Below are 16,257 nucleotides of genomic sequence, written 5' to 3'. Positions count from 1 at the left end.
CCGCCCCCCCGCCTCCCCTCCGAGCTGGGCGGCGGGCGCAGCGCTCGGGGCTGCGCGGAAAGCGCGGGGCGGATCCCGGCCGGAGCGGGGAGCGGCCGGACGGCGGCTCCAGGAGAAGGGGCAGGCTAGACGGGAGAAGGCAGGAGGGCGGCAGGAGGTAGACAGGCACCGGACACAGGCAGCCGCTGCTCAGCACTTTATTTACAGGCGCCCCCGCGCTACAAGGGCTCGCGGAGGGGACGGGACCCCCGGGCTGCGGAGTCTGGGGGCGGGGAGGCTGCGGGGCAGGACCCGCCGCCGGTCCCTAGCAGGTGGCATACGCGTTGGCCCTCTCCCGGATCTCCTCCAGCAGCCCCCAGACCTGCTGCTCCAATACCTGCAGTCGCATTGCCTTCGCTGCTATCTTCTGCTCGTTTTCCCCAAAGTGCCGCTCCAGATCTGCAAGACCAGGGCACGGTCAGGGTCCAGCCCCTCACCAGGTCACCAGCCCTTGGGCAGGACATGCCCACGGGGACAGGAGCTGTGCACTGGGAGGAAGGCACTGACTGGGGCTGGGATGGTGAGGAACACCCTCCACCACACGCTTCCCCCTCACCTTCCAGCTTTGTCTTGCTGCTGCTGGCCTTGTCCAGGAGGTCCCGGGCCTCGGCAGTCAGCCGCATCACGCGCTGCAGGGCTCCTCCGGACACCCCTGCCAGCCCGCTCACCCGGCCCTTCAGCACCATGTAGCGCTGCGTCACCTGCGCCAGGTCCTGGAGGCACAACGGCATGGCAAGGCTGAGCCCTCCCCAACAGCCTGTACCCCCTTGGTGTGTGCACCCCCTCGGGCCACAGCTCACCTGGCTGAGCATCCCTGAGGTGGCAGTGGCACGCTGCGCCCCGTCCCTGGCTTGCTGGGCCATGCGGCGGGCATCCTGGCCTCGCTCCTGCAGGACTGCGACGCGCTGTGCCAGCTCCTGCAGCCGCCGCTGTGCCCGCAGCTCCTTCCCCTCCAGTGCCTGCAGCCTGCGCTCCGCCTGGGCGGGTACGGGCACCGGCTACCGGCAGGCACGGCAACCACCGCACCCACGGCACCAGCCCCGTTGCCTTGGCAAACCCATGGCACCCACTCTGCATCATCCAGATCCCCTGGCATCAGCCTCACTGCTCTTGGCGTGCTCGTGGCAGCAGCCTTACTCCACATCACCCACCCCACTACTCCCAGTGCCCCCACGGCACCGTCCCCGTTGCCCCCAGCATGTCCATAGTGCATCCCCACTGCCCAGCCCTGCCAGCAGCATTAGCCCCAGTCTCCAGCCTCAGAGTGCCAGCAGGCCCGGTGCCACTCACCTCCTTGGATCTGCCCTCGGCCATCCGAATGGCGTCCCTGGCACTGCGCAGGGCACTGCCCGCCACTGTCACCTGTGCCCGTGCCATCTCCAGCGCCCGCTGTGTCCCTGCCAGCTCATCCCTCACGCCCTCTGCTCGCTCCCTGTGATGGCATGGGCAGCTCCAGTCCCTACCAGCACTGGGAGACAGACCCCCCTGCTGCTGCCCACCGTGGCCTATCCCCTCACTGCTCACCTGGCATCCCGTCCCTGCACCAGCAGCCCCTGTGCCGCAGTCAGCCCTTGTGCCGTGCTGTTGAGCACCACGTCCACCCCCTCCAGCTGCCCGATGCTCTCCTGCATCTCCTGCAGCAGCTCCTGGATCCGGCTGGGGCTGCTGGGCAGGGAGATGTTCAGCACCTGCCGAGCCACCAGCTCGATGCTGCCTGGGTCGGCTCCTTCCTCTGCGGAGACACAGGAGTGAGGTGGGCTCAGGCTGAGCACACTGAGCCCTGTCATGCCCGTGTGCCCACCCTGTGCCGGTGGTACCTGCCAGGAAGGCCTTGATCCGGCGGATGAAGTCCCGCAGCTGAGCTGTTGCCTTCTCGGCGCGGCTGCGGGCAGCCTGCGAGCGACCCAGCGCCTCCTCCGCCCGGCTCCGCGCCCCCCGTGCCAGCTCCTGCACCTCCTGCGTCTGCGGGGCATGGCGCTGAGCAGGGGGCACAGGGTGGCCCCGGGGATGGGGCACGGGGTTGGGCAGAGATGGGACAAGATGGGGACGAGGTGGGAACATCCAGGGGGGTTTAATGAGGGGCACAGGGGGGATGCAAGGGGATGTGAGGGGATGTGCCACAGGGTATATGGGAGGGGTGTGCAGGGGTACATAAAGAAGTGTGCAAGAGAGTGCAGCAGTGGCCCAAGGGGGCACATGAGTGGCCCAAGGGACATCTATGAAGGGGCAAAAGAAAGACATAAGGGAGTAACACGCTTATGGGCATAGCAAGGGCACAAGCAGGATGTACAAAGGGACATGAAAAGAGCATGAGTGGACCATGCAAAAGGGACATAAGGGGACCCCAAAAAGCACCATGGAGCACCCCTACCTTCTGTGCCACGACACCCAGATGCCCCAGTGCCACCTCCAGCTGCTGTGAGGCATTACGGGCGCTGCTCAGGGCTTGAGCAGAAACGGGCAGTGCCCCCTCACAGCCCAGGCCACCACAGTGCCGTGTCCCTGCGCTGTCCCGGCACAAAGCCCCTCCACAGGGTGCTTGCTCACAGCTCTGGTCCCCGGGCACGCCACAGATCTGGTGGAGATAACACCACATGGGAGGAGACCTCGGAGCTGCCCTGGCGCAGGGATCTCCCTCCATGCTCCTAGTTGCCACTCCCGCTCTCACCTTCTCATTGATCCCAGCAATGCTGAGGCCCATCACTCGCTTCTGCGCCTCCCGTAAGGATTTCCTCGCGGCAGCCGCGCCCCGGCGGAAGGCATCGCCACGCTGCCGCAGTGCCCGCTCGGCTGCCCGCCGCGCTGCCTCGGCCCCGCTCAGCTCGCCCACCGCGCCCTTGGCCGCCGCCTCCGCCTCCCGCGAGTCCCCCACCGACGCCAGGATGCTGCGGTAAGACTCTGCGGGTGCCAGCGTCGGGGTTTGCCCGGGATGGTTGCCACCGAACCCCCCAGGCCTCACTGGATGCTCTTACCGCCAAATCCGGCCGCTGCTACGGTGCTGAGGAGGGTTTGGAGGTGGGAGGTGGTTCGGTTGAGATCCCCCAGCTGGCGGCTCAGCCTGGCTAACTGGTTGTGCTGCCGCACATCTGCCTGTGCCAGCTGATCCAGATGTTCCTCCAGATCCTGAAGTTGTTTCCAGAAGTCGTCCAGCTCCATCCTTTTCGGAAGAGGAGTCTCAAGCCGTTTCGTCTGACAACAGAGGGGTGTCCTCCCTGACCCCAGCCCACCACACACACTTGCCTGGTGCCATCCAGCCGCCTGGGCAGCCCGTCGAGGAGGGGGCCGCCGGGGCTGTCCCGCTCTCCCAGCAGCTGCTCCACACGCCCCAGGGTTGCCTCCAGCTCCCGTAGGCGACGGGGGCTGAGGGGGAGCATGGCCCCCCCCTCCCGCAGCGCCCGCACCTGCGTGCCCAGGCGCCGCAGCCCGTCCCGCAGCCCGCCCAGGGCCGGGTCCCAGCGCCTGAAGCAGGGGTGGCAGGGCGAGCAGCGCGGGAAGGCCTCCTGGTAGCCACGCTGGCAGCGGTCACAGCGCAGCCCCCCGAAGCCCGGCCGGCACCGGCACTGCCCGCTGCTCTGCTCGCACTGTGGGCTCTCGGCGCCCAGCGGCTCACAGTCACAGGCTGAGGAAACAAGCAACAGTGTCCCAGCCTTCCCAGGGACCCCTGTGTCCCTAGAGTGCCACCATGTCCCCAGTGTCCCGCTCCAGAGTGCCACTCTGGTGTCCCTGTGACTCCAAAGACCCAACATATCTCTGGAGTCTTCCATGTCACCAGCATCCCATTGTGTCCCCCATGGCCTCAGGGTCCTGCCATGTCCCCAGCATCCTACTACAGGTCCAGGGTTCCCCCTGTCTGAAGGGTCCCATCATGTCCCCGTGATCTCACCCATGTCTCAGGGATGTCCCCTGTGTCCCCAGTGTCCCACTGTTCCCATATTCAAAGTCCAGTACCACATCCTCAGGGTCCCACCATGTTCCCAGGACCCGCCACATCCCCAGAGCCCCACTATGACCTCAGGGTCCCCTCACATCCCATGTCCCCAGACCCCCGGTTCCTGGGAAATGCTCTCACCTTGGCATTCCCTCTCAGGGTCTCCCCAGTGATGCTCCTGGCACTGGGAACAGACACGGCCACCGAAGCCGGGCCGGCACTGGCACTGCCCCGTCACCTGTGGCAAGAGCAGCGTGCTCAGCTGGGCGCCTCACCACATGCTGGGGGGCAGTGGGGCTGTGCCAGCGTGCCAGGGGGACTCACCACGTTGCAGGCGGGGTGCAGGGCGTGAGTGGGGTGGCAGCCACAGGGCTCACAGCCCCCCGCACCCCCCAGGCTCCAGAAGTGGGGTGCACAGTGGTCGCAGCTCTTGCCCACCACGTTGGGCCGGCAGGCGCAGGCGCCGGTGCTGCCATCGCAGGCACAGATGCCGGTGGTGCAGTATGAGGCCACAGTTCCCCGTGGGTCACAGCTGCAGCCTGTGGGCGGGTGGGCAGCCACGTGGAGCTCAGTCTGTGCCCCCTGCCCAGGCGATGCCTTCCTGGCACTAGGTCCCAGCACCTTAAAATCCCTGTCTGGCCCCAAACCCATACACAGCCTCAACACCCCTGCTCATAACACTCCTCCCTGACCCTGATCCCTGTCCTCTGCCCAGCCCCATCGCCCTGCAACAGCTCCAAACTTCACTTGGCTCTCATTCCATTCAGCCCCAAGCCCACCAGACACTCCTAAAACCTGCCCACCCCAAGCCTCCCTCCCTGCAATGCAGACCCAAGCCTCACCCCCATCCCAAGCCCTTGCATCAACCCCTGTCCCATCCGCAAGCCCTCGTCCAGCCCCCCGCCCCGCTCACGCCGGCAGCTGCGCTGCAGGGCATTGCCGTAGTAGCCGGGCTGGCAGTGTGCGCAGCGGGGCCCGGCGGTGTGGTACAGGCAGCGCAGGCAGTGCCCCGTGCGGGGGTCGCAGGCCCCCGGGTCGCTGGTGTCGATGTTGTTGTTGCACTGGCAGGGCCGGCACGCACCTCCCTCTGTCTCTGGTGCCCCGAAGTAGCCGGGGGAGCAGCGGTCACAGCGGGGCCCTGCAGGAAGAGGGTGCTGTGGGTGCTGAGCTCTTGCAGCCCCAGTGCAGGGGAACCTCACTGCACAGCAGCTGCGCCGGCCCTCACCAGCATATCCGGGTGCACACAGGCAGATGATGTGGTGAGTCTCCTTGTCAGCATGGCAGGCGCTCCCGTGGTAGTGCCTTGTGCCAGGGTAGCCGGGGCAGGGGCAGGGCCGGCACTGCTGCCCCGAGCCCAGCACTGGGTCCCCGTAGTAACCATCCTGGCACCTGCAAAGATGAGGAGTGAGTGTCCCAGAGTCTATCCCATCCATCATATCTCATCCTACCATCCCATCTCATCCATGTCATGACATCCTACTATCCCATCCAACTTAAACTTCACCATATCTTACCTCACCACCGCATCTCATCCTACCAGATCCCATGTCATTGTATCCATCCCATCCTATCCTATCCTATCCTATCCTATCCTATCCTATCCTATCCTATCCCATCCTCTCCTGTCCTTTCCTATCCCATCCCATCACATCCATCCCATCTCATCCTATCCCCCCCCTTTATATTCCATCCCCATATTCCATCCAATCTTATCCCATCCCATCATATCGATCCCTTCCCATCTCATCCCATATCATCCCCTTCCATCATATTCATCCCATCCCACCATCCCATTGTATCCACTTCACCCCATCTGGCTGTACCCATCCCATGCCAGGCTACGCCACGCTGCCCGCTCCCCATCCTCGGCGCAGGCTGACCTCTCGCAGTGGCGGCCGGCGGTGTGGCCACGGCAGCGCAGGCACGTGCCCGTCTGCGGGTCGCAGTCCTCGCTGTGCCCGTTGCACTGGCAGGGTTGGCACGCAGGGAAGCCCCAGTGGCCCGGCTGGCACTGGTCACACTGGCGGCCCACAGCGCCAGGCTGGCACCGGCACTGCCCGCTCACCACATGGCACAGTTGTGACACTGAGCCCTCCGGGGAGCAGGCGCAGGCTGTGGGACGGCATGACTCAGGTCAGGCACACGGGGACAGACAGACAGACAGGCAGACAGGCAGATGGGGGACCAGCACCCAGCGTATGCCCAACCCATAGGCCATGGCACAAGAGGGCTCACGGACACCCAGGTGGGCAGATAGATGGGTGGATGAGCAGGTGAGGGCAAGGCAGGGCAATGACACGGCAGGCAGGAGCAGAGGGTGGGGAGGGGGGATGGAGGGAGACACGTCTGGGACCCAACCCACAGGCTGCAGAACAGGAGGGCTGAAATGGACAGATGTACACACTGATGAGTGAACAGGCAGATGGGCAGCAAACAGAGCTCTGAGGGCTGGAAGGACAAGAGAGATGGGCGGGACAGGGCCAGGCAGATCCCGCTACTTACGGCTGCAGCCCAGGGGCCCGAAGCCATAGCTGCCGGGCGCACAGTGGTCGCATCGCCGGCCCAGGACGTGGGGCTTGCACTCACACTGCCCTCCCTGCACCTGGCACTCGCTGCTGCGGGAGCCCTGCGGGTCGCACTGGCAGGCTGTGGGCAGCGGGACCAGCGGGGGTCAGGGCAGCCCTGCCCACACCCTGCCCATACCTCAGCAACCACTCCCCTGCCTGCCCTGCCAGGACACAGCCCCATCCCAGCCCCCTGCCCTGGGCACCCTCCCCATGCTGCCAGGACACAGCCTCATCCCAGCCCCCTGCCCTGGGCACCCTCCCCACGCTGCCAGGACACAGCCTCATCCCAGCCCCCTGCCCTGGGCACCCTCCCCATGCTGCCAGGACACAGCCCCATCCCAGCCCACTGCCCTGGGCACCCTCCCCATGCTGCCAGGACACAGCCCCATCCCACCCCATGGCCCCACACAGGGCTGACGCCTGCCCGCTGCCCTGGCCACGCCACACTCACGCAGTGCCCCGCCGTGCAGCAGGGCCGAGACGCTGCAGACCATGCGGGCACAGGCCTGGGCCAGGGGGTGCGGGGGGGGCCATGTGAAACACCTCTAGGCACCGGTACCGCTCCAGCTCCTCCCGGCGCCCCGTCGCCTCGGGCCCGTGGAAGCCCGGCAGCTCAGTCACCCGCGGCAGCAGCACCAACTGCATGGGGCAGTGGGAGAGAAAGAGACAGGAGATGGGGCTGAGTGGGACACAGCCACCCACTGCCATGGGACATGGACCCTGCTCCTGGGTCAGATCCATCAGCCCCGGAGCAGCCCCAACCCTGCTCAGGGCTCGACTGCTTCAGCCTCATCAGGATCCCCAGCTCCATTGATACTCCCGTCATTGCCATCTCCAAGGGCTTTCTTATCCCTGTCTCTGTTGACACTCCCAAGGCCAACACCAACTCATCAACATGCCCAGCACTACTGATATACACTTCTCCATCCTCACCTCATCTTCTTCCCAATCCCTATCTGCTTCCCCATCTCTTCTCTCACCCCCATCCCCTTCCCCATTCCCATCCCTTTCCCCATCCCCACCCCACGTGTAGCCCCAGACAGAGCACTGCCCATCATCCCCCTCTGCCAAGCCTCAGCTGTGGGGCCCAGCAATTCCCTCTCACCGAGTCGATGAGGATGAAGGCACCGGGGTGGCGCTGGGTGACACCAGCCCGCTGAAGCCGCACGGTCACCTCATAGGGGGTGCTGGGCTCAAAGCAGAAGGGCCGAGACAGCAGCACATACCTGTGCAGGGGCAGGCATCGGGGCACAGGCACAACAGGGACACAGGGTCGGCAGCAGAACCCAACCACCCTTGTGAGCCCCATCCCTCGCCTGCGTGCCCCCATTTCCATCCCACTCCCATCCCTCAGTTCTGGGAGTGAGGCAGGGCTGTCCTTGTCCCTGCCCCATGCCCCCTCTGCCCCCAGCCCCATCGCATCCCACCTCTGGCTGTGGGGCAGGCTCTCACGGTACATCTGCTCAGAGGGCAGCAGGTTCCCGCAGCGGGGGCTGGTGGGCAGTGCCCGGGAGCTGACACTGACCACGGCCTCCCAGTCCTCGGCTGACTGCGGCAAGAAGTGAGGTGGTGTCAGGGCTGGGCTCTGCCACACACGCCGTGGCCGTGGCTGTGGCCACACTCACCTCAGGCTCGTAGCGCAGCAGCAGCTCGTAGTCCATGGGGTAGGGCACGTTGTCCACACGGAAGGTCAGGCCAGCCCCGTCCCGCACCCGGGCGAACCCTGAGCCTGTCCACGTCACCATGTGCGCGGCGCCATCCCGCAGCACCTCCTCCACGTCCGGCTGGGCAGGGCACCGGCACAGCTTGGCTTCAGAGCCCCAGGCTCTGCCCCCTGGGCTGCCTCCCCCGCTGCAGCACCATGCCATGCCCCATCCCACCCCCGGGCTCACCTTGGGGGGCTGCTGGCGGCCACGGCGTGAGGGGCCGCGGGGCTGCGGGGCGCGGGGGAAGCTGCGCTGGCGCCGTGGGCGGCCCTTCCGCCCCCCTGGCTCCCCAGGGATGTACTCCAGGCAGTCCTGGGGCACCTCTGCCCGCACGGCACCCTGCGGGGAGCGGGTCAGGGGCCATGCACGGGGACTGCCATGCACGGGGCACAGGGACAGCCACATGTAGGAGAGGGGGACAGCCATGCATGGTGACAGCCGTGCATGGAGCATGATGCACAGTGACAGCCATGCACAAGCCCGGGCTCGGGGCGCAGGAGACTCACCGGGAGCTGGGGGTGGCTGTGGCCGTGGCCGGTGGCCTGCTCACCCTCATAGGTGTAGTAGTCGAGGGGGGCGCAGAAGAAGCCGGGCTGTACCTGGTCACACTGCCGCCCCATGAGGTGGGGACGGCAGGGACAAGCCCCATCCTCCATGGAGCACCTGAGGGTGACCGTCCTGTTCCTCCATCTGTCCTTCTGTCTGGCTCTGTCCTCACCCATGCCTCCTTCTGCCCCTGTCCCTATCTCTCCATCTCTGGTAGTGGAGATCCCTCTCTCCCTCCCTCCATCCCAGCCCCTTCTCTCTCCCCAGCCCTGTCCCCATCCCTCCTCCTCCCACGCTTGTCCCCAGCCCTGTCCCCACTCCCACTCCCACAGCCGTGCCCCCCCAGGTGCTCCGCCGGGCCCCACCGGTTGCTGTAGGCTCCCCCGAAGTCGCAGGCGCAGGGCCGGCAGCCCCCCAAGTCGTAGCTCAGGCCCCAGAACTCGGGCTGCAGTGAGAGGGGAGGAGCGTGAGGCAGGTGTGGAGACAGCCCAGCCCTGGAGGGTGGCATGGAGCTGAGGAGTCAGTGCCGCAGAGCACGGCGTGGGGCAGGCTGTGGGGCAGGCTGGGGTACTCACCACGCACTGGCTGCAGGAGCGCCCGGCCACGAAGCGTTTGCAGTAGCAGTCCCCGCTGATGGGGTCGCAGGGGGAGCTGCCCGCCACGGTGCCCCGCGGGTCACACCTACACGCTGCCCCACACACATGCACATGTGAGGGGCTGCCCCATGCCACCGCAGCCCATGGGCTTCATGGCTCTCCCTGCCCATCCCATGCCCTTCCAGCATTCACCTCTTCCATACCCATCTCTCTGTCCCCGCTCCTGCCTCTACATCTCTCCATCCCATACTCCTCCCATCCCTCAAGTTGCACCAGGGAGGTTTGAGTTGCAGATTAGGAAGGACTTTTTCACTGAGAGGGTTGTTAAACATAGGAACCATCCCTGGAGATGTTTAAAAGATGCGTGGATGACGTGTTGAGGGCCATGGGTTAGTGATGGGCTTGGCAGTGTGAGGTTAGTGGTCGGACTTGATGTTCTTAAAGGTCTTCTCCAACCAAAATGATTCTATGATTCTATGGTCCCCTGCTTGTCGAGCTCCATCCCTCCATCCCTCCTCACCCTTCCATCTCACATCACTCCATCACAATCTCTTCATCCTCAATCTTCTATCGCATATCCTTCCATCTCCATCCCTCCATCCCGCATCCTCCCACGCCCATCCCTGGGCCCCAGCTCACGCTGGCAGCCCTGTGGGTCGCCGTGGCTGAGGCCGTAGGCGCCATGCCGGCAGCGGTCGCAGCGGGGTCCAGCCACGTTCTCCTTGCAGCGGCACTGCCCCGCAATCATGCCCAGGGCCACGTCTGTGTGCCCGTCACAGGCGCCTCCATCCAGGGAACCCGCTGGGTCACAGTCGCACGCTGCCAAGAGAGAGAGTGACCACGGGGAGCTGGCGCTGCCATCACCAGGGGCCCTGGGGCTGATGGCACCAGGAGCTGCGGGGTCAGGGTGAGCCATGTGGCTGCAGCCCTGGGGCACTCACGGGCACAGGCGGTGGGGGCACGGATGTCCGAGCGGGGGTGCCGGTAGTAGAAGGGCTTGCAGAGGTGGCAGCGGCGGCCCATGGTGTTGTGCTGGCAGCCATCACACACGGACCCGCTGGCGTTCCCCGTGGCCAGGAAAACAGCCATGTCGAAGTGGCACCGCTGCGAGTGCTCGTTGCAGTCACAGCCTGTGGGGATGGCAGCGTGGCAGGGCATGTGGCACCCTGATCCTGGCACGCAGCACCCCCAGGGATAAAACCTAGCCTATAGGACCCCTCAACCCCAACCCCTCAAGCCCCACAGGCAGAGTCCCAAGCCCCACACTGCAGCAGGCAGCACCCGCATCCCAAACCCTGCAAACTGCAGACTGTGGCACTCCATTCCCCCCAAATCCAGACCCACATGCAGCACCCTTAACCCCAAAGCATCGTACTCAGGACTCTCGACCCCCAGACCCGAGTCACAGCCCCCAGGATGCCAAAATCCCCACACACAATGTGCAGAACTGCCATTCCCCCATCCCATCGGGAGGGACCCCAAGTCCCCAGGCACCGTGTGGTGCCAGCATGGGGTACTCACGGCGACAGGCGTTGGTCCTGGAGCCCTCAGCCGGGCGCCAGGGCAGGTCCTGGTAGAAGTCCTGGCAGCGCTCGCAGTTCAACCCCTGCGTGTGGTGCTCACAGACGCAGCGCCCATGGATCTGGGGAGGGAGCACCCAGCTGAGCACAGCCTCTGCGTGCCACAGGGCACCGTGTCATGCTGCTGGCTGCAAGCGCCTCACCATGCCAGGGACAGAGGACGATGGGGCACCGGGTGCTGGGGCGCAGTGGGCAGCGTGGCCATGGCAGAAGCAGCTTCCACGCAGCACCAGCTCATCCACGGCATAGTAGTACTTGTGCAGCACCTCCCTTCGGGAGTCCAGCAGGTTGTCCCCCAGCGTGTGAAGCTTGGTGAGGTTCACCCGCAGGTTGGTGACACGCAGCAGGTCTGGCAGGGGGTGACACCATCAGCACCCACCCTGCCATCCACCGGCATAACAGCCCTGGCACCCCTGGCCACGCACCCTGGATGTTGGGGCTGTAGGGATCTGCCACGGGGATGGAGGGATCCAGCACCTTGAAGATGACCTAAGAGGAAGAAAAGATGGGTGAGCCCAGTCCCCCCTGGCCTCCCGCCCCCCTCCACACCACTGCAGCCCCACACACCTCGCCATGGCTGGAGGGCTCGATCTCAGAGTAGCGCTGGTCACACAGCACCTCATTCACCAGCCCCGAGGGCTGGCTGGGGATGCCAGGGAAGAGCTTGGCGCAGTCGTAGGCGAAGTAGCGGTAGACTTTCCAGCTGCGCCCAAAGTCAGCCGAGCGCTCCACCAGCATGGCTGCAGGGCGGAAGGTCTGCGGGACACCCAGCTGGGATGGGGGCCGCCCCCACAGCCCCCATGGGTCCATCCCGGCCCGTCCCATCCCATCCCACCTTAAACTTCATGATGAGGTGGGTGAAGTGGAACTCGCCCTCCAGGTCCAGGCGGATGCTGACGTGCTCCACGCCTGGGGGGACAGCGAAGGGAAGGCTGAGGTCCAGCGGCTATGTAGCTCTGAGGGATGTGTACATGGGGGCAACCCCGTTGCTACCACAGCCTCACCGTTCTCTGACTGCCACCATGTCCGCTGCCCGTGGGGGCCGCTCAGGTAGATGACGTTCTCGATGCGGTGGCTCTCGGGCAGGGATGGGTCCCGTGAGTCACACGTGAAGCATTTCTCTGAGTCCTGTGCCGGGGAGCAGCATCATCAGCGACAGGCAGCTGGAGGCTGTGCCAGTACTGGCCATGCCAGGGCCATGCCAGGCCTGTGCTAGGGCTGGGTGGGCTCACCTGGAGGTGGCTGACGATGCAGTACTCCTGGGGCCCAGAAAGGCCGCAGGTGGAGGTGGCACTCAGGCGGGGGGCTCGCCCCACCAGCAAGTTCCCGGTGGCTGGGTAGCAGCTGCCGCGGGCACAGCCCTGGCTCGAGTCAGGCTCCTGCCAGCCCCCCACCACTGGCACCTTCACTGCAGAGAGCGTCAGGGCATGGGCTGGGGGATGCAGCGGGACACCCCAGTATTCCCCACTCATGCATCCCAGAGAGCCGCTTGGCATCCACCCCACCCCACCCCCAGCCATCCCATCCCACCCTGGCCCGGCATCCCGACCCACTGATGCAGCACAAAGCTCCATGACCCGGAAAGGTGCTGGCAGCAGCACCGGGGACTCGTGACCGGGGGGCAGGGAGCAGTGCTGGGCAGGCAGTGGGGGTGAGCAGGGGGCTGGGCTGCCAGTGCTCCTGGGGGAGCAGTGCTGGGGGAGGCGGGAGCCAGGTCAGGCGCTTGCTAATCCCACCAGGGCTCTGCAGCCCACATTCCCACTGGGATTTGTGGTGGTCAGGCCCTGGCTGCTGCCAGCCAGGGAGCATCACCACCAACACTGCCTCTGCCACGCAGGCTGGAGTCCCAGGACCAGTGCAGGCTCCAGCACTGTGGGTACACCGGGTGCCCAGCCACACACAGTGACCCACCACTGAGGCCAGCGCTTACCCAGGAGGAGAGCAAGTGCCAGGAGGTCCATGGGCAGCCGCTGGCTCTGTCTGGGGGGATATGGAGATGTCACTGAGGCAGAGCGCAGGGTACGACATGGGGCATGGGGTGGCTGAGGCCTGGCCTCTCCGAGCCCCAGCACAGCCATGCACCCCAGGGTGCACCTCGGGGAAGCAGGGTCAGCAAGGGTATTGAGTCCCAAATTCCCCTGGAGTGGCACCCAGTGCCCACTCTCATGGCTGTGCCCCAGCCCTGCACGGTCCTGAGGGGCTGCGGCACACAGACCCGGGCACACAGCCATAACCCGCACCCCCAGCCCTGCATGGGCCGTGCCTTGCCCCATCCTGCCCTGCTTGGGAAGGATCCACCCTGTCCAGTGTCACTGGTGTCCCTGGAGGGTCCCAGTGCCGAAGCAGGGCCAGCCAGGGAGGGGAGCCAGGGGAGCCAGGAGCGCCGGAGCCGGCCAGGCAAGGGCGTCTCTGCTTCTGGCTGGGGTCCCACTGTTAAATTTAGGCTGGAGCTGCCTTTGTGCTTCCTTCGTTCCCCGCTCCCACCCTCGCAACCGCTGGATCAAAGCCTGGCCCCGGTGCTGCCCAAACACATCTTTCCCGTCCCTGAATGGGAGCCAGCCCGGGGCAGGGGCGCTCGGGGTGGTGGCGGGGGCCACGACTCTGCCCCGGCACTGGCCCCGCTCGAAGGCAGCGCGTGGAGCCGCGTGCCAGCGTGTGGGTCCCCGAGCCCCAGCAGCCCCCTGTACCTGGTGTCCTGCGGCGTTCGGCGAGGCCAAGGCCAGGGGCGAGGGCGTCGCAGGACCCGCTGCCCCCCGGGCTGGGCGCGCAGAAATGAGCCAGGGCGAGGGCGGCGATGGGATGGTGGCGGCTGCGGCCCCCCTTTCCCGTGCACGATTCTTATTCAAATGGGCTGTCGGCTGAAAGGGACGGCGGTCTCCAGGCTACGGGAATGTCACTGCCGATTCCTTCTGCCTGGAGGCCCCCGTCGCCCGCCCGCAGAGGCCAGGCTGGCCAGGCGTCGGCAGCCCGGGCACGCCCCGGCTCCCGGCTGCCATGGTGGGCCCCACCGGCCAACAAAAGGCCGTCTCACGGGCTGGCGGCACCGTGTTCCCCGGGCTCCCGGCACGGCGCGGCAGGAACGTGCCTGTGCCGCTCGCAGCCAGGCGCCCTGGGCAGCACGGGCACCCGACAGCCCGGGAACCAGCCAGCATGGCTGCAGGCGGGCCATGGCACCGCTTTCAGCCCAGCAGAGAACGGCACACAGCGGAGGCACTGGCATAGCCCAGCTGCGGGCTGGAGCCATGGACGGTGTCTGCCCTGCCGGCAGCTCACCGGGGTACGGCTGTGATGCCGCCGGCTGGGCACGTTTGTCCCGAAGAACCCAGCCCTCCCCGCTGCCACGGCTCCTGGGGCAAAGTCCAGCACATATCAGGCCTGGGAACAGCACCGCAGCAGGGGGAGCACAGCCCCTTCCTCCCAGAGAACTCCACAGCCGTTGCCTTCTGTGCTGCCCTGTGCCGGTGTCCGGCCTGAGCCCCGAGGCTGTGCCGTGTGCCACGGGCTGTGCTGTGCCCCAGGGCTGCGCCATGCCCCAGGGCTCCCTGCCAGCACGCAGACTCTTACCTGTGCCGGCGGGGTCTGGGACACCAAGTAGGTGGCTGGTGGCCCAGGTGGGCTGCAGAGTTGCCCAGCTGGGCCCCGCTGGGCTCGGGCTGGGCTCAGCTTCTGTTCCTGGAGGAGGGCGGCCAGCGCCTGTCTCCTCCTCCGGCAGCTGTGCCAGGCGAGGGGAGGGACCTGCCTGCAGTGAGCTTCAGCCAAGGTGAGGCAGAGGCCAGGTACAAGCTGGTGGTGGCCCACGCATGGTACGGTGGTGCCCAGCGCCCAGGCTGGCCGGGAGCTGGCACAGCATCCCCGCAAGGCTGTCACGTCTGGCGGTGCGGCACGTGTGGCTGCTGAGACAGGCAGCACGGCCGGGACTTGCCCTGCACCGCGGGCCCGCCTGTGCCTACTCAGGGCACGTCTCCAGCAGCAGTACAGGAGCCCCAGGGCAGCCGCCTGTGCTTCCCTGGCACCCGTGACGGACGGATCCCGCTCCCACCTCTGCGCTGGCACCGCAGGCACCACCGTGCCCTGAGCCAGGGCCCTACTCACCCTGCGTTGCCAGCGCCGTCCGAGATCCTTTGGAGTGGCTCGGCTGGGTGCTGAGCCGGCAGCCCTGGCGCTGTGTGGGGAGCACGGTTGTGTGCTGGGGCTGGGCTCGACAGAGACCTCGCTGCCACATGGGGATGGTGGTTTTTATTAGCCGAGGCCAAAGGAAGGAAGAGGAGCAACGTTCTCTCCACGCCAAGGCCGTGCTCTGGCCGCCCGCCGGTGAGCAAGGTCGTGGGCAGACAAAGCAGCAGCTCCCTGGGCTGCTGGCCACTGCAGTGCCAAAACCAGCGTCCCTAGGGCCACTCAGCCGCAGTTCAGGCTGGCCCCACACGTCTCAGAGGGGTGAGGGATGCTGTGGATAGAGCCCTGCCAGGTCCTCATGGCCCTGCTCTCCACAGAAGGAAGGGCAGAGCTGTGCCCAGTGAGGCTTGGACAGCACAGGGCGGTGGCCAGGCACCACCACCTCCTCCTAGACCAGGAGAGCTGGCAGGACACGAGCTGATAAGGAGCCATTAGCACTGGCCAGTGTGCCCGTAGGGCAGGTATCTTGCCAAGCAAGCCTTATCTACTGTGAGGAGATTGAAAGTGGAATGCTAAAAGTGACTGTAAGAGGATCTCTGGCCTTAAAAAGCAAGAGAGAAGTGGGAGGGAGACATCATCAACAGGACTCAAGGGACAAGTGGTGTCCAGCCGACATCCAGGCACCTCCTGGCTTCCCTGATGGCTGCTCAGACCTCACCGCTGCCTTCCCTCACCAGGGCTCCAGCAGCACCTTTTGCAGCCATCAGAGCGCTCCTGCAGCAGAGCCAAGGGCTCAGAGGGGCCGCAGCAGGACCCGCCAGCACTGGCCGCTTTGGCACACAGAGGAGGGGCCCTCTGTGCCTCAGCAGAGCCCTCAACCTCCTGGGGCAGCTTCTCACGCCTGGCCAGTCGTGCTTGGACTGACTTCAGTGCACTCAGCAGGCGACCAACCCTTCCCTGAACATCCTTAGCAAGCAGCAGAGCTGCTTAACCCCTTCCCAAGGAGCAAGTTCCAGCACCGGAGCCACCGTCTTCCCCGGCCCCGCTGCTGTTAGTGCCACCTCAGCACACCCACAGCCTCATGCCACAAACGATGAGGATCATTCGTGGGCCAACAGCGGCATTTCTGTTATTAGCCAGCCACAGGGCCCGCTGCAGAGCGAGTAGATGCAGAGGGAAGCG

The 16,257-nt window shown here is 65.9% G+C and overlaps 1 protein-coding gene across 1 annotated transcript; it reads right to left on the bottom strand.

Annotated features, from left to right (window-relative positions):
* Positions 1 to 181: 181 nt before the first annotated feature.
* LOC104562006 (laminin subunit beta-1-like) lies at positions 182 to 14,618 on the bottom strand. Its single transcript, XM_062008709.1, is given in 37 exon segments — positions 182 to 438; positions 596 to 752; positions 840 to 1,016; positions 1,330 to 1,471; positions 1,564 to 1,771; positions 1,857 to 2,001; positions 2,411 to 2,614; positions 2,708 to 2,937; positions 3,012 to 3,196; positions 3,280 to 3,658; positions 4,109 to 4,205; positions 4,292 to 4,506; positions 4,881 to 5,105; positions 5,193 to 5,356; positions 5,848 to 6,079; positions 6,470 to 6,613; positions 6,986 to 7,061; positions 7,063 to 7,173; positions 7,640 to 7,760; positions 7,962 to 8,083; positions 8,160 to 8,318; positions 8,427 to 8,579; positions 8,747 to 8,903; positions 9,152 to 9,231; positions 9,362 to 9,474; positions 10,022 to 10,201; positions 10,324 to 10,512; positions 10,904 to 11,024; positions 11,106 to 11,311; positions 11,388 to 11,451; positions 11,530 to 11,718; positions 11,798 to 11,871; positions 11,967 to 12,090; positions 12,195 to 12,370; positions 12,893 to 12,942; positions 13,650 to 13,820; positions 14,527 to 14,618. Coding segments are annotated over 35 exon segments (5,484 nt in total). The 5' UTR covers positions 12,924 to 12,942; positions 13,650 to 13,820; positions 14,527 to 14,618; the 3' UTR covers positions 182 to 304.
* Between the last annotated feature and the right edge of the window lie 1,639 nt (positions 14,619 to 16,257).

The sequence above is a fragment of the Colius striatus genome, chromosome 15, assembly GCF_028858725.1.
Source record: "Colius striatus isolate bColStr4 chromosome 15, bColStr4.1.hap1, whole genome shotgun sequence".
Lineage (NCBI taxonomy): Eukaryota > Metazoa > Chordata > Aves > Coliiformes > Coliidae > Colius > Colius striatus.
The sequence above is the reverse complement of the archived record's forward strand: the minus strand, read 5'-3'. Positions and strand labels throughout refer to the sequence as shown.